This window comes from Podarcis gaigeae, assembly GCF_964106915.1.
Source record: "Podarcis gaigeae genome assembly, chromosome: 17".
Lineage (NCBI taxonomy): Eukaryota > Metazoa > Chordata > Lepidosauria > Squamata > Lacertidae > Podarcis > Podarcis gaigeae.
Window position 1 is genome coordinate 115210 of NC_139694.1, and position 17931 is coordinate 133140.

Below are 17931 nucleotides of genomic sequence, written 5' to 3' on the forward strand. Positions count from 1 at the left end.
GGCACAGCACAACATTGGTGATGATGCCTGACACTATATTTGGTAAACATTGCAAGATGAAAAGCTTCTGCCACTGGCTACTTGTTATGTCTACAGTGGCAAAGGAAACTTCCCAGGGAGTAGAGTGTTGGATGATCCAGGTTTAAATCCTCAGCCATGAAAATCCTTAGGGATGTTGATTAGCCCAAAACTAATTATGCCCTATCTCAGAACTAGCTGATAGGATAAAATGGATGAGGGACCAAAACAATGGCAGCGTTTGCACATCCTAAAAAACTAGACTGTCTGTGAATAAGTCTGATGACTCCTTCCCTGGAGAGAATGGAATAAACAAACAGAACTCTTGGATTCCCATTTTGTGGCTCCCTAAGCCACAAACTTGAGCCATAGTTTGGTGTTGACTTGTTGATCATGACTTGTTAGGGAGCAGCAAACCATGCTTCATGGTTCAGATGTAATGGGAGGCCAAGACTTCCTGGTTTGTGTATCCTGCTCACACCACAGGAGGAACAAAGTACTGTATGAGCTATCAGGCAATGTGTGCTCTGCTTGCTCTTAGTAAAAAGGTAAAGGGACCCCTGACCATTAGTCCAGTCGTGGCCAACTCTGGGGTTGCGACGCTCATCTCGTTTATTGGCCAAGGGAGTCAGTGTACAGCTTCTGGGTCATGTGGCTAGCATGACTAAGCCACTTCTGGCGAACCAGAGCAGCGCATGGAAATGCCATTTACCTTCCTGCCAGAGCGGTACCTATTTATCTACTTGCACTTTGACGTGCTTTTGAACTGCTAGGTTGGCAGGAGCAGGGAGCGAGCAATGGGAGCTCACCCCGTCGCGGGGATTCGAACCACTGACCTTCTGATCGGCAAGTCCTAGGCTCTGTGGTTTAACCCACAGTGCCACCCGCGTCCCTTCTTAGTAAACCATGCTAAACCCAAAAGATTGGCTTTATTGTGATGTGCAAACATGTATGTTCTCCTAGGAGGAATGCAGGAATAATTATTTTTAACAATAGTGTATAATGATGACATCTCACAGTTTTTTTTGGATAATTAGTGTATTAGGCCTATTACAGTGGTACCTCGGGTTACAGATGCTTCAGGTTACTGACGCTTCAGGTTACAGACTCTGCTAACCCACAAATAGTACCTCGGGTTAAGAACTTTGCTTCAGGATGAGAACAGAAATGGTGCGACGGCAGCGGGAAGCCCCATTAGCTAAAGTGGTACCTCAGGTCAAGAACAGTTTCAGGTTAAGAACGGACCTCCGGAACGAATTAAGTTCTTAACCCGAGGTACTTCTGTAATTGTTCTTCCTCGTAACAATATCTGGTCAACTGACCAAATCTTTTTTGACCACTTAGATGTCAAGTATAACTACTGAAGGATGAGTAACTGGCTGAGATGTTTCCCCCCATTTTAAAGTGAAGTATGCTCTTCACAAAAGTAAAGCTAACAGTGAGAGTAAGGGAGGGAAGCTGTGTGGTTCACTCTTATCCCAGGTGGCTATGAGGACAGTCAACTGAGGAAATTGGGAAGCATCCTACGGAAAGGCTTCTGCCTATTTCTCCAGGGCCTCCTATTCAGTGTGGGGAAGCCATAAATGCAGAGGGCATAGCTTGCTCTGGTCTCTTGTCAGCTGTGTGGGTTCATAGGCCCAAGCATCTTGACCGGGGGATTGGAGGCCCTGAACTAGGCCTCTTCGCCTGCAAAACGAGGGCCATCTGAAAGTGTCCTGACTATAGGAGTTGCTTATGAACGTGTTCTCTTCTTTTCTGCTTAGGATGACAACTGGGGTGAGACCACAACTGCCATCACAGGTACCTCTGAACATAGCATGTCCCAGGAGGACATTTCCAGGATCAGCAAGGACTTGGAGGACAGCGTTGGCGTAGAGTGCAAGCGCTATTTTCTCTTGACGTTGGCTGCTGTTCTGGGACTCCTCGTCTTCCTCACCCCTGTTGCCTTCATTCTGCTCCCACAGATCCTGCGGAGGACTGAGTTAGAGCCATGTGGCACTGCTTGTGAGGGACTCTTCATCTCTGTGGCTTTCAAACTCCTCATCCTCTTGATTGGCACCTGGGCTCTCTTCTTCCGCCAGCCCAAGGCTGACCTCCCCAGGGTGTTTGTCTTTCGCACCCTCATTTTGGTCCTCTTATTTCTGCTGGTGTTTTCTTACTGGCTCTTTTATGGCGTCCGCATTTTGGAATCCAAGGACATCAATTACCAGGGGATTGTACAGTTTGCTGTGTCGCTGGTGGACGCTCTTCTTTTTGTCCACTATCTCGCCATTGTGGTCCTGGAACTGAGGCAGCTGCAGCCAATGTTCACGGTCAAGGTGGTTCGATCGACAGACGGAGAATCACGCTATTATAGCCTGGGACACTTGAGGTAGGTCAAAGCAGATTTGGGAAGCCAGAGCAGCAATTTGCATTTAATCTCTACTTCCTGCTTTATTTACTTCTCCCCTTTTTAATTTTGGTCTTTAGCTCAATTTCTGCAGCCCATTTACATGTACAGTCGTACCTCAGAAGTCGAACGGAATCAGTTCCGGAAGTCCGTTCAACTTCCAAAACATTCGGAAACCAACACACAGCTTCCGATTGGCTGCAGGAGGCTCTTGCAGCCAATCGGAAGCAGCGGAAGTTTCATCGGACGTTCGGGTTCCAAAGAACGTTTGCAAACCGGAACACTCACTTCCGGGTTTGCGGCGTTCGGGAGCCAAAACATTCAACTTGCAAGGCGTTTGGGATCCAAGATACGACTGTAGTTCCTTCACAAGTTTTGCTGGTGTTTGTTGAAAACAGCTTCCGCCTTAGCTTGTTTTAAGTTGTGTAAGAACCCCATTTTTAGGCTCTCCACCTTGCCTCTGTGTGGGATCTGGCCCTGGTCACAGATTTGCGTCCGTGTGTGGGATTAAATGCATGTAACAGGAGTAGGACTGGCCCTCCTGGCCCTGCCCCCCACGTCATGAACCCCCCAGCTGCATAGTGACCCATGCATATAGCACCAATGTCCGAAAGAAGACGAGCCCTTCCCTCATTGGTTTCCACGCAGTTTGGGACAAGCTCTTTCTCCCTTCTCTGGGGGGGGGCAGGATACCCTTGAAAGCACTTACCTGAGGAGAACTTTGAAAGTGTGGTTGTCGGCTCTCTCCCTCACTCTCAGCCAGCACTGCAAACAAGGTGGCATTAGGTGGTGAAGTTCTCTGTCCTTTACAGTTTTGCAGCTGTACAATCTAAAGGTCGTAAAGGAGGTGTGGCAGCAACATGGAGCCGCAACCCGATGGTGCTGCTTAGTAAGCATGCAGGGTTAAAAACTTCATATGTCTTCTGAATGGAAGGCGCACCAGTTGGTGAGGAACAAAAATGCCATGTTCTGTCAGTTTGGTTAGATCGGGAAGGGAACAGTTGGCTTTCTAGATGTTGGATTCCATCTCCCTTCAGCCCAGCTTGCAAGGCCAATTGTCAGAGATAGTGGTGCTTAGAGTCCAAAAACATCTGGAGGAAGAGCCCCATGTCACTGGACAGCAGGTGTGGTGTTGAATGTTTGAATACTCACCTGGATAAAATGCTATCTCCACAGCCTGGCATGTTGAGGAAAAGGTTAACCTAGAACCTTCTCTGTGATTTTGTGTGTGTTATATTTTAGCACTATTTTATTGCATTTTGTTCCTATGTTTTACACACACACATACACGGTTTGCATATAACAGTTCTTAACAGCTTTGGACTTCTGGGCTCCCCCCCCCCCCATTTTAGGACATGATCTGCAGATTATGCAAATTACATACCTGGACTGTACCATTTCAGATTGTAGGATGTATGGAGTTAAGCATCCCATGTAAAATATTTTATTTATGTAGTAAACTAGCACATTAGAACGAGTGCTATTATAGTTGTAGCCCTTGCTGTGATGTGTTCAGTTTATTACATTTGGGAAGTCTATACATGAGGAAACACTCAGAAAGTTGTCTTCCCCATAGCTCGCACACATGCCGTCTGAAATGGAATTGCCCAAATTCTGCCGCCATACTTCGTGCAGTATCATAGAATCATAGAGTTGGAAGAGACCACAAGGGCCACCGAGTCCAACCCCCTGCCAAGCAGGAAACACCATCAGAGCACTCCTGACATATGGTTGTCAAGCCTCTGCTTAAAGACCTCCAAAGAAGGAGACTCCACCACACTCCTTGGCAGCAAATTCCACTGTCAAACAGCTCTTACTGTCAGGAAGTTCTTCCTAATGTTTAGGTGGAATCTTCTTTCTTGTAGTTTGGATCCATTGCTCCGTGTCCACTTCTCTGGAGCGGCAGAAAACAACCTTTCTCCCTCCTCTATGTGACATCCTTTTATATATTTGAACATGGCTATCATATCACCCCTTAACCTCCTCTTCTCCAGGCTAAACATGCCCAGCTCCCTTAGCCGTTCCTCATAAGGCATCGTTTCCAGGCCTTTGACCATTTTGGTTGCCCTCCTCTGGACACGTTCCAGTTTGTCAGTGTCCTTCTTGAACTGTGGTGCCCAGAACTGGACACGGTACTCCAGGTGAGGTCTGACCAGAGCAGAGTACAGTGGCACGATTACTTCCCTTGATCTAGATGCTATACTCCTATTGATGCAGCCCAGAATTGCATTGGCTTTTTTAGCTGCCGCATCACACTGTTGGCTCATGTCAAGTTTGTGGTCAACCAATACTCCTAGATCCTTTTCACATGTACTGCTCTCAAGCCAGGTGTCACCCATCTTGTATTTGTGCCTCTCATTTTTTTTGCCCAAGTGCAATACTTTACATTTCTCCCTGTTAAAATTCATCTTGTTTGTGTTGGCCCAGTTCTCTAATCTGTCAAGGTCGTTTTGAAGTGTGATCCTGTCCTCTGGGGTGTTAGCCACCCCTCCCAGTTTGGTGTTGTCAGGACTGCTGCTAGGTCCCAGCTCACAGAGGACCAACGCCCAGTGGATGTTATATACAAAAGTCTTTATTAAAGTTTAGTTTCCATTTCCAAGCTCTGGGCGCGCAGACCCACGTCTTGGCGCTAGACCGGCTAAGTCCCCTCTGACTCACTGCTCCACCCACACCAGTTTAAGATTCTAGCCCGGCTCCACCTCTTGCGCTGCTCTTTCCTGCGTTGGGTCCTTCTGCCCTCTGGGGTTCCCTCCTTCCTGGACTCCTCTGACGCGGAGCCTCCTGAGTCTTGCCCCTCCCTCCGGCGGGCTTTAGGACCTGGCTCCCTTCCCGGGCTCCCCGCTGTGCCGCGCTCCTGTACATTTGAACTTGGCGCGCGCGCCCAGCCGGTGACTTTCCTTCTGACCGTTTCCCCGCTTCCTGATGTGGGTGTTGCCAAACCTGACTCCTCTCCTCCCTCTGGTGGTGAGGACACTGGTCCCGACTCCTGGGACTCCCCCTCCCCACTGCGCTCTGGTGGAGACGCTGGTCCTGATCTCCAGCTGCTGCTCAGGGACTCCCCGCTGGGCCCTTCCTCCTGGGGCTTCCCCCCTGGACCCCCCTTCGCTCTGGCCACCAGCGCTCCCTTCTGTGAGTCCTCCGATTCGCTAGAGAGGCTTGTGGAATAACTCTGGCCACTGTCACTGCCTGCGCCCCCCTCGTACTCCTCCTCCTCACTCTCCATTTGCTCCCCCTCCTGTGTCTCTCCTTCTGAACCCCTGACAGGTGTCATCTGCAAATTTGATCAGGATGCCCTTGAGTCCATCATCCAAGTCGTTGATAAAGATGTTGAATAAGACTGGGCCCAAGACAGAACCCTGTAGCACCCCACTAGTCACTCTTCTCCAGGATGAAGAGGAACCATTGATGAGCACCCTTTGGGTTCGGTCAGTCAGCCAGTTACAAATCCACTGAGTGGTAGCATAGTCAAGACCACATTTTACCAGCTTCTTTACAAGAATATCATGGGGCACCTTGTCAAATGCCTTGCTGAAATCAAGGTAGGCTACACCCACTGCGTTCCCTTCTTCTACCAGGGTTGTAATTCTGTCAAAAAACAAGATCAGGTTCGTCTGACATGACTTATTTTTCAGAAATCCATGCTGACTATTGGTGATCACAGCATTCCTTTCTAGGTGCTCACAGACTGTTTGCTTAATGATCTGCTCCAGAATCTTCCCTGGTATTGATGTCAGACTGACTGGGCGGTAATTATTTGGGTCCTCTCTTTTCCCCTTTTTGAAAATAGGGACAAACATTTGCTCTCCTCCAGTCTGCCGGGACTTCGCCTGTTCTCCAGGAATTCTCAAAGGTGACTGCCAGTGGTTCTGAGATCACATCTGCCAGTTCTTTTAATACTCTTGGATGCAGTTCATCTGGCCCTGGAGACTTGAATACATCTAGACTAGCCAAGTATTCTTGTACTATCTCCTTAGTTATTCTGGGCTGTGTTTCCTCTGCTGAATCATTTGCTCCAAATTCTTCAGGTCGGGCATTGTTTTCTTTATCGAAGAAGACTGAGGCAAAGAAGGCATTGAGGAGTTCAGCCCTTTCTGTGTCCCCTGTTTGCATTTCACCATCTTCTCTGAGTGACCCCACTGTTTCTTTGTTCTTCCTTTTGCTACGAACATACCCATAATAGCCTTTTTTGTTGCTTTTAACCTCTCTAGCAAGCCTGAGTTCATTCTGTCCTTTAGCTTTCCTGACTTTGTGTCTACACGCACTGGCTATTTGTTTGAATTCCTCTTTGGTGGGTTTCCCTCTTTTCCATTTTTTGTACACATCCTTTTTTAATCTTAACTCAGTTAAAAGTTCTTTAAATAGCCACCCTGGCTTCTTTAGGCACCTTCCGTGTTTCCGTCTCATTGGTATTGCCTGAAGTTGTGCTTTTACTATCTCCCTCTTAACAAACTCCCAGCCATCATGAACTCCCTTTCCTTTGAGTATTACTGTCCATGGGATCTCACCCAGCACTTCCCTAAGTTTTATGAAGTTGGCTTTCTTAAAGTCAAGAAATTGAGTCCTAGTATGCTTGGCTGCTCCTTTCCGCTGTATAGTAAACTTCAGAAGAGCATGATCACTCGCGCCTAATGATCCTTCCACTTCTACCCCACTAACCAGGTCATCAACATTGGTTAGGACCAGATCTAAAATGGCTGTTCCTCTTGTTGCTTCTCCCACTTTCTGGACAATGAAGTTGTCTGCAAGGCCAGTGAGGAATCTGTTTGACCTTATGCTCTTGGCTGAGTTTGACATCCAACAAATATCCGGGTAATTGAAGTCCCCCATTACTACTATCTCCCTTCCTTTTGCATGCTTGGCCATCTGTTCCAGGAAGGCATCATCTATGTCCTCCGTTTGGCTTGGGGATCTATAGTAAACTCCCACAATGAGGTCACTGTTATTATTCTCTCCCTTAATTTTGACCTAAATGCTCTCACTTTGGCTTTCAGGTTCTAAATATTTTTTTAAAAATAATATTTATTGAAGTTTCAATTGAAAACATATAAAAACAAAACAACAACAATAAAAACAAACATAAACAAAAACAACAAGTATAATTTCAAACCTTATTTTCTCAACCTACTTTCCCCGACTCCCTCATACCTCCCCGTTCTGTATTCTATTTTCATTATCCAGTCAGTAAATCCATTCCCTTATTTACCAAAGTTTTTTTGACAATTCCATTCCTTTTCATATTTAGCATCTCTGAACACTGTATTATTTTCCAACCCATGTCTTTCTAACCTTCATTAATTTTATAATACTTATCAAGATAATCTTTAAATTTCTTCCAATCTTCTTCCACTGTCTCTTTCTCCTGGTCTCGGATTCTGCCCGTCATCTCTGCCAGTCCCATGTAGTCTATCATTTTCATCTGCCATTCTTCCAAGGTGGGTAGCTCTGATGTCTTCCAATACTTTGCAATAAGAATCCTTGCTGCTGTTGTGGCATACATAAACAAAGTTCTATCCTTCTTTAACACCACATGGCTGACCATGCCCAGGAGAAAGGCCTCTGGTTTCTTCAAGAAGGTATATTTAAATACCTTTTTCATTTCATTATATATCATTTCCCAGAAAGCCTTAATCCTTGGGCACGTCCACCAGAGGTGAAAGAATGTTCCTTCAGTTTCTTTGCATTTCCAACATTTATTATCGGGCAAATGATAGATTTTTGCCAGTTTGGCTGGGGTCATGTACCACCTGTAGATCATTTTCATAATATTTTCTCTTAAGGCATTGCATGCCGTAAATTTCATCCCGGTGGTCCATAACTTTTCCCAGTCAACAAACAAAATGTTATGACCAATATCCTGTGCCCACTTAATCATTGCAGATTTAACAGTTTCATCTTGTGTATTCCATTTCAACAGCAGATTATACATTCTTGACAAGTTCTTAGTATTGGGTTCTAACAGTTCAGTCTCTAACTTTGATTTTTCCACCTGGAAGCCAATTTTCCTATCCATCTTATAGACTTCCAACAATTGATAATAGTGAAGCCAATCTCGGACCTTACCTTTTAATTTCTCAAAGCTCTGCAATTTCAGTTTATCACCCTCCTGTTCCAAAATTTCCCAATATTTCGGCCATGTGCATTCCATATTAAGCTTTTTTACTGCTTTGGCCTCCATAGGCGAAAGCCACCTTCAGGTTCTAAATCTTGGATCTCTTCACAGGTATACACATCCCTGACATATAATGCCACTCCTCCTCCTTTCTTGTCTGGTCTGTTTCTCTGAAATAGATTGAATCCCTCTATTATTACATTCCAATCGTGGTACTTATCCCACCAGGTTTCAGTGATGCCTATTGTGTCCTATTTAGTTTGCTGTACCAAGAGCTCAAGTTCATCTTGTTTATTTCCCATGCTTTGCGCATTAGTGTACAGACATTGAAATCCATTAATCATTCCCCCGTGTCTCTTATTTAAGGATTTTTTCCTCCCACCACTAGGTCTGCATGCTGTTTGCTCCATTTGGTCTATGACATTTGGATGATCATCTTCATCAATTGATAGACTCCTACCTTCAGGAGCACTGTCTCCCTCCCCCACATTAGTCAGTTTAAAGCCCTCCTGATGAGGTTTCTGAGATTTTTGGCAAAAACATTCCTCCCAACCGTTGTGAAGTGCAGCCATCGCTTGCCAGAAGTCCATCTTCAAGAAACTGATCTAAGAATCCAAACCGTTCCAGTTTACACCATTTGTGAAGCCAGCTGTTCACTTCCACTATTTTTCCCTCTCTCCCTAGGCCACATCGTTCAACTGGGAGGACAGATGAGATGACAATTTGTGCATTTAATTGCTTCAATTTCCTGCCCAGAGCCTCGTAGTCTCTTTTGATCTTCTGGAGGCTATTGCTTGCAGTGTCATTGGTTCCCACATGAACCAAGAGGAAGGGGTATTTGTCAGTGGGTTTTATGATTCCTTGCAGTCGTTCAGTTACATCTTGGATCTTAGCCCCGGGGAGACAGCACACTTCCCGAGACATCTTGTCAGGCCCACAGATCACTGCTTCTGTTCCCCTCAGTAGGGAATCCCCTATCACCACTACACGCCTCCTCTTAGGTCTGGTCAGGGTTCTTCCGTGAGCTGTCCGTTCCAACGTCGCCTGCACATTCCCTGAGGACTGACTTGCTGCTCGTCTTCATATACCTGATCGACTGTAATGAGGGAGACATCCTCAAATGGAGTCTGCTCTTCGTCTTCCATGCTAGGGGAGAGGACCTCAAAGCGATTGTGTATTTCTAAACAATCAGAGCGAACCCTGGGCCTCCTACTTCTTTGAGTCATGTTTCTCCATATATCTGGCTCCTGTGTTGGTGAACTAGCCTCCTTCTCAGGAGAGTCCCCTGTCTCCTCCTTGGTGGAGACGGTGTGCTCTGTTGCTTCCAAGAAGAGCTCCAGCTCTCTAATTCTTTGGAGCGTAGCTACACGTTCCTCCAGTTGCTGGACTTTATCTTCTAAGAGGGCAATCAACATGCAATTGCTGCAGGTAAAGCTGCCTGCAACCTTTGGCAAGATGGCAAACATTGCGCAGGAACCGCAGGCGACTGCAGCTGTTCCCTCACCCTCCATCTTGAGAACGTGTCGTTGGGGGTGACTACAGCGGTTCTCCATCATAAAAAGCGTGAAGACAGGACAAATAACTCCCCTCCAAGAAACCCTAGGTCTCCCCCAACAAACGTTTGAGACTAGCTCCCCTAAATCTAAAAGATGGATCAAACTGCCCTGCAAGCTCTGATAAGCTCCTCCCACAGCTAATCACCTGACTCAACAGAAGCCCTGCCCCCTCTGACCTTTGCACAGGGAGAGCAGCTAATCAGCCACAAGAAACACACACACAAGAAAACCCTTTGTGCTCCTTTTTCAGCTGCTGCCCTGCAAGCTCTGCCCTGCAAGTAATATGTAGCATCAGCATTTAGATGAACCTGTTTAAACGAAAAGCAAAACACTGGCAAAGGATGAATCAGGCTAAACTCTGGGTGGCTACCATACCAGCTGGGGTGAAATTGAGCTGAAGCTGTGCTCTTTTTTGTGTGTGTCCTCATTTTCTTCACTCTCTCCCCCCCCCCCCCCCGGTGGGTTGCTCCAGAGAAGCACATCAGGTCTCGAGAGGCATAGTAAGGCTTGAATCAGATTTGCTGTAGCTCAGGAGTTTGAAATCATAAGCTGCAGTTGGCAATGGGGAACAAAAGGGACAGAGGGAAAATCTCATTCTTTGAATGAGCAATGGAGGGTGTTGTAATAACAGGTTGCATGAACCGTAAAATTGCATTTGGCTTCAGAACATTTTCACACAAGGTTTCTCAGGTATACACCTAAAACCACGTAACAGGCACATGTATAATCCAAGTACACATGAGCGAGCCAGGGTTGGCTGCAGATTTCTGTTGTCTGTACGTTTGCCGACAAACCTGTCTATGCCTCTACTTATTCTGGACTATTACTCTGGTTGATTACCAACCTTCAAGAGGGTGTACCTTTGTTTTCTAGTCTTTCAGTCCGTCATTTTCTCCTCTGCCTGTTGTCCATTCATGATAGTCTAGATGCCTCAGAGGAATAATGAGTTAGAGAGATGCACAGTAATTATTTGTAAACACGAATGACTAAAGTTCCCTTCAGGTATTACTGTCTTGGAAACTGGGCTGTGTGCTTAAGCCCTGACCCAGAGATACACATTACAGTGGTACCTCGGGTTACAGGCGCTTCAGGTTACATACGCTTCAGGTTACAGATTCCGCTAACCCAGAAATAGTGCTTCAGGTTAAGAACTTTGCTTCAGGATAAGAACAGAAATCGGGCTCCGGCGGCGCAGCAGCAGCAGAAGGCCCCATTAGCTAAAGTGGTCTTCAGGTTAAGAACAGTTTCAGGTTAAGAACGAACCTCTGGAACGAATTAAGTACTTAACCCAAGGTGCCACTGCAGTTTCTCAGCCCCTCACACGATGAGAGTGGTGTGCCTTTTGTGTCTATGAAGGCTGCCAATACAATTGAGAACCTTGATCTTGTGAGGTTCTCAATTATGTGGGCTAAATGCGTGACCCCACTGTGCTTCTGTTGCCTCTTCAGGTCAGTAATTCCTGAAAAGAGCTACGCTTTCAGGCAGTGTATGAAATTCCCCAGGTGCCACGCACGGGTCCAGTTGCACCTGTGTGGAGATTTTTGGGCTCCAGGTTGCAACTGACATCTCCGTCAAGCCAGCAAAAGACACAGTGCAGGGCTGAGTACAGATCTATTTCACTGTGCTGTAGCCTTTCCACAGGCCACCCAAACGGAACTCACAGACCACAATTTACAAGCCTCTACCTTAGTCCATCGCTAATACCATTTCCCCTGTGTGTGTTTCTCCGCCTTGCACACTGAGAAGTGAATTGTTGTAAGAGGAAGCTGCAGTCAGGCAATGCAGTTAAGATCCTAGAATCGTAGCACTGGGAGGACCCCGAGGGCCATCTAGTCAACCCCCCGGCAGATAGACATTGCTTTGTGGCAGCTGCCGCCCAGGTATAGCTTATATATAGCTTATATATCTGAGTTTCTAATTCTGCTTTCAAGGTGCCTGTGGGATGCTGTGGCTTGGTGCCACTTTCTTGATTCCTTGGAAGGGACATGAGATTGCCGAGAATGTGAAGCATTTGTTGTTGGTTCTCCTAGGGTGGCTGCTGTTTGGTCTTCACTTTGTATTTGTTGTACATTGCTGGATCTCTCTAGTACAGGAATCCCCAGCAGGGGATCCACAGGCGCCGGGTTGGTGGCCCTTGTGCATTTTTTAATGTTATTTTTTTCCTTTTAGTTGCAGGCACTTCCTCCACCTGTGGAGGGGCTTTTCCTTTTCCTTTTTTTGGTGGGGTGGTCAATTATGCTGTGTATGTGTGTGTCTGAGAGAGATGCTGCTGGGCAAAAAGAGAGGGAAAGATGTGTATGCAACTGTGTAGTGTATGTCGAAGAGATGCATGTGCTGCTAGTAAGCTTTTCCCTAAGCAATAGGGAAGTTTTGCAATTTTCCTCTCCCTGCAATTGCCCTTGCGCTGAGAGTGGTAAAAAGGGGGCTGGGCTGAAGAACCAAGTGAATCTTCATATGGTGCCCCCTTTCCTACTGCTTGACTGATTAATAGGAGGGTTCATTGTTGGCCATGTAAGCGGAGGCAGCAGGCCAGAGATAGCCCAGGCAGAAGATCCCACAAGAAATAGGGGAAAGGCATGTTTCTTGGACACTGTACATGCTGCCCAGAGAATGTGCACACTGCTAGGACAGGGATGTCCAACAGGTCTATCGCGATCAACTGGTCGATCCCTGGGAGGTTTTGGTAGATCACGGTCGATTGCTGGCTCCTCCATCCGGCCCTGGCCCCTCGCCCCATCCTCTAGATAGCCAGAATGGAAGTTGGAGGCCTTGCTGTGAGGCTTACTGTTTCGTTAGTGATTTCTAGGTGAGTGACTTTATTCATTTATTCCTGCTCCCCCCCCTCCCCCCGCAAAGGGGTAGATCACTGCCAGTTTTTAATTGTGTGAGTAGATCGCAGTCTCTTGGAAGTTGGACGTCCCTGTGCTAGGAGAATCTACAAAATGCATTGCAAATACGTACTTTCCCTCAGGCCTGTTTGGAATTACAGCATATGTGATGTCAGGTGTGGGAAAGCTGAGACGTAATTGCCAGTGTGCAGTCAGGAGACACTGGCTTGTGAGAGAGCAGGTTTTGGCTCTGCTCAATCAGCTAAGGGGCAGTAGGGCCTAAAGCTTAAGGCACTTTAAAGCACCTCACAGGGCTCTTTACCAGCCCTGCATAGTGCTTTAAAGTACCTGACTTTGGGATTTCAAGGGTGCTCAGTCTTGCTGGATCAGACCAGAGGCACCGGAGTGCAACAGTGCTTTCAACAGCAGCATGCTTTTTCTCTGTTTCTCCTATTCAGTGTCCCTGCAGCCCACACTCTTCAAAGCCCAACATGTGCCGAATGCCAATGAAACTCTACAGGATGCTGTCTGGATCTCTGTAAGGTGCTGCTCCTGGAGTAATGAATGATCTGGGTGAAGATGAGTGGGCTTTTAATTCCCTCCAGTTCCAACAAGATCTTATTCTCAAAGGTTCATAGGGTTGCAGCCCCGAGTTCAACTTTTCTTGAAAAATTGCTTAAGCTCATCTGAACTTTTGTGTAATGCTTGCCTCTTACTTTATATCAACACCAGTTTGGCTCAGAATAAAGCATCTACTGCTCTAGGTTTGTGGATAAGCACTGCCACTGAGAGCAAAGTAAGCTGGCTACTAGAGCCTGATTTTCACCTAAGCATTTTATGTGTTCGTTTTGCTCCTTGGTGCTGCTTCTTCTTGTCTCCCCTGTATTGACCTCTCAGGATCATCAATAGAAAATACTTCTAGTTCAGCCCTGTCAGTTGGTGGTTTGGGAAGAGCAGTTGAAATAACAGCTGACTTAGTGCAGCTTGTTCTCCTGCCTTGTGCGCAAGTGTAGTGCAAAAAGGTTTGGCATGCGGGCTGCACTCTTGGGAAGCCTTTCAAGATCAGGAGTTGGAAATTGTTTCTGTGGCCCAGCAGTTTCCTGAGGAATTCGGGCTGCGTTAACTAGTGCGCTAACATGTTTAAAACTAAATAAATAAAAAGCTTAACTGTGGAAGTTGTTTGATCAGTCTGTTAAGAAAGATGCACCCTCAAAACTAGAGGATTCAGAATATCAGCACCTCTTTTTTGCATTCTTTTTGAAAATATAAGAGCTTCAAGATCATTTCACAACCCCCTGAACATTTCACGGACCTCATACTTACCCTGAGAAGAGTAAAGCATTTTGCCTCCTCCTTTCTAAGCCCCTCCTGATGACCAAATCAATAGTCATGCCTGATTTATAAACAGTGTAACTTGAGGACCACCACAACATATACTCTGGCGAGACTTAAGAAGACTGCTTAATCTTGAAAATATTATTTGAAAGATTAATGGCCCCTCTCCTTCCTGGTCCTGTCTGTCTGTCAGAGGGAGATCTGGCAGATTCTGCTTCTCTCAGCAGAGTAATGGCAGAAACTGCACCTGCCAACCTCCTCTCTTCCCGCCTGCAGGCAAACAGTGAGGGCTCGTCCACCCAGGGCCGGATTTAGGTTTGATGAGACCCTGAGCAATGAAGGTAATGGGGCCCTTTATATGTCCAGCTGTCCTTTGCCAACAACAAATTGTCACAGTTTTTTGTGTTGAATATATGCTATGGTAATTTATGGACCTAATAGGTATCTAAAGCCATTCACACATAACAAAATACAGTGGTACCTCGGGATGTGAACGGGATCCGTTCTGGAGCCCCATTTGTATCCTGAATGAAACGTAAGACGCGACGGTGCATCTGCGCACGCACGGGGCGCATTTTGCCGCTTCCACACATGCACTTGACATCATTTTGAGCGTCTGCGCATGCACGAGTGGCAAAACCCGGAAGTATCGTGCTCCATGACTTCTGGGTTGCCGCTGAGCGCAATCCGAAAGTGCTCAACCTGAAGCACATTCAACCCGAGGTATGACTGTATGTATTTCATCAAAGTAATTGTTGAAAAGTCCATGCAGAATGTAGGCACCCTATATATAGAAATGAGCAAACGAGTGATGTTTTAGGGAGCGAGCTAGCAGGAGGGGCCCATGACTTACATCATAGGAGCCTACACAACACAAAACATGGTTGCTGTATGTAGCTTTTATTTTATTTGTTTTTTATCTTATATTTTGGAAATGTACATCCAGTTTTTCCCCTTTAATTTTTTTGGGGCCCCCCAAGTGAGTGGGGTGCTAAGCTTGTTTAGCTTATACATAAGTCCAGCACCGCGTCTACCCCTCTGTTTGCCCTGCTGCTTCCGCCCAAGGAAACCTGCAATTTACCGCTGAATCAGACCAAATGGCCATTAGGTTTTCCATGGATTGCATTCAGTGGTAGACAGCGTGTTTTTCTGGGGGAAGCTGCGGAGCAAACAAAACTGCTCAGGCCCCTGCTTTCTAGGCATGGGGCAATGGGAAGTGTGGATGAGCCCTGGCTGTTACTCCTAGCCAGATAGCTGATCCATCAAGCTCATTTCTGCTCAATGCACTCTTGTCTTTTTGCACATATAGAGTATAGAGTTGCTCTGGAAGTGACTCTCCTCTGTGCCTGAAACTTTTGAATATCGATATGATTTGGATTCCTTCCATTCTTTTTGAGAAAGTGAGTGGATTTGCCCTTAGTAAACTGTCTTTCAAAAATACTCTCTCTGTGCTTCTCATGGAAAGTGGTGTGTGTGTGTGTGTGTGTGTGTGTGTGTGAATAAAACAAATGCAATGTATATATATATATTTTTAAAGGTGGAATAAATTTGTATGCACAAGACTTTCCAGCACTCCTGGCACCTGATGAAGTTTTAGAGCAGCACATTCTACTATAGCTGCCGCCTTACTTGCCAGATCATGCTCTGACATGACCCACTTGCTGAGTTCACTGCAAGAAGGGGAGTGCTGATGCTGGAGTCTACTAGCACAGCGGTAGGCTAGACAAGACCGAAGCAAGTTGTTGCAACGTCAAAGTGAAATTGCATGCCTGCTTCTGAAACACCCCATAAAAAAATCAAAAGATTTATAGCCCAGCAAGCCTGGTTTTCTACAACCATTAAGCATGGTATCATAAGTTTTTCCTTCTTAATTACTGTGGAAGAGCAATTGGCTGGTGGCCAGGGAGTTTAAAAAAGAACCTTGCAGAACAATTCTGTATGTGTCTATTCAGAAGTAAACCTCATTGGGTTCAATATAGCTTAAAGGTAAAGGTCCGCTGACCGTTAGGTCCAGTCGTGGACAGCTCTGGGATTGCGACGCTCATCTCGCTCTATAGGCTGAGGGAGCCAGCATTGGGCTGCAGACAGCGGTCATGTGGGCAGCATGACTAAGCTGCTTCTGGCAAACCACAGCAGCACACGGAAACACCGTTTACCTTCCCGCCGGAGCGGTACCTGTTTATCTACTTGCACTTTGACGTGCTTTTGAAATGCTAGGTGGGCAGGAGCTGGGACCGAGCAACGGGAGCTCACCCTGTTGCAGGGATTCGAACCACTGACCTTCTGATTGGCAAGCCTATGCTCTGTGGTTTAGACCACAGCGCCACCCGCGTCCCCACTCAGTATAGCTTACTCCCAATTAAGTCGGTATAGGATTGCAATCCTAACATGTCAGGGCTGGGGAAGTCTTCCCAATGGCCTGTGGTTTTTCTCCAGCCTGCCTGCTGAAGTCAACCTCATCTAGCTATGGAGGGAGAGAAGATGAATAACACAAGGGCTCTCCTTGCATAAGTGTCCTGGGGAGCCGCCATAGATCAGTCCTACCCAGGAGAGGAAAGCCATTCAGACAGCACACATTTCCTTGCCCTTATCAAAGCTTCTTCTTTCTAATGCAGTAGTTGGCACAGGGGGACAACTATCTTACAAAATTGCTTCCAGCAACACATATTTTGATGCCTGAGGTGGAAAATCCAAGATGTGTCCCCTTCTTTCACTTCATCCCCGTGCCCCCCAATACATTCAATAACACGGCCTGTGATGTTCTCTCCAAGGCACCAATAAAGATAGATATCAGATTTCTTCAGTATAATGTGGTGTTCCTTAACAATCACAGGGTAGTTTCCATATTTACTTTATTGTGGTCCTGTTCTGTTCCAGGTGCCTCACACACAGCTGCTCTGTGCAGTCTCTTTGCTTCCTTGCATGCTGCTGAGGCCCATAAACCTCGGACATAAACCTCCACGGCGGTTCCCCTATGAAGCACAACAAACCTCTTAAAGGGATATCACCACATCTCCCTCCTTTTTTAATAATAATACTAAAAACTGATAAACAAAAAATGTAATGCAGTAATAGTAACACATAATCACTTTCAGTGAGTCCTTCTAGCTTTCTTATGGCTCTGTTGGACCTCCCTTAGCTGTACAGTATTCCAGTTCCTGCTGCCCATTTGCTCATACTGTTTTGTTTTGCTGAGTTTTGAGGCGTTCTTTCTCTGCCTCCTTCCCCTGTCGTGGATTTGAGTCCCTCATTTGGTGCGGAGTGGTGTTGGTTGTCCATCATTGTTTCTGAGTGAATAATAATAATAATATTGAATCAGTAGGAGATGCCTTCTCTTCCATCGTAAAGGAAGGTTCATGGGATGATATTGAAGGCCACTTAGTGGTGGAACACTGTCTGTTCCCCTTTTGGATTTCCATTCCTATGGTGGTACCTCGGGTTACAAACGCTTCAGGTTACAAATGCTTCAGGTTATAGACTCCGCTAACCTGGAAGTAGTACCTCGGGTTAAGAACTTTACCTCAGGATGAGAACAGAAATCATGTGGTGGCAGTGGGAGGCCCCATTAGCTAAAGTGGTGCTTCAGGTTAAGAATAGTTTCAGCTTAAGAACGGACCTCCAGAATGAATTAAGTTCTTAACCAGAGGTACCACTGTATTGGAACACAGCACATAATTTTCTTGAAGTGATGGCAAG

General features: G+C 46.3%; 1 protein-coding gene across 16 annotated transcripts in view; it reads left to right on the forward strand.

The window, feature by feature from the left end:
- Positions 1-17931, forward strand: part of VANGL1 (VANGL planar cell polarity protein 1) — a 62397-nt gene that overhangs the window by 26156 nt on the left and 18310 nt on the right. For all 16 annotated transcript variants that reach the window (XM_083719214.1, XM_083719208.1, XM_083719207.1 and 13 more), the window contains one exon: positions 1782-2389. In XM_083719214.1, the coding sequence (XP_083575340.1) occupies positions 1782-2389 (608 nt within the window). The remainder of the gene's footprint in view (positions 1-1781; positions 2390-17931) is intronic.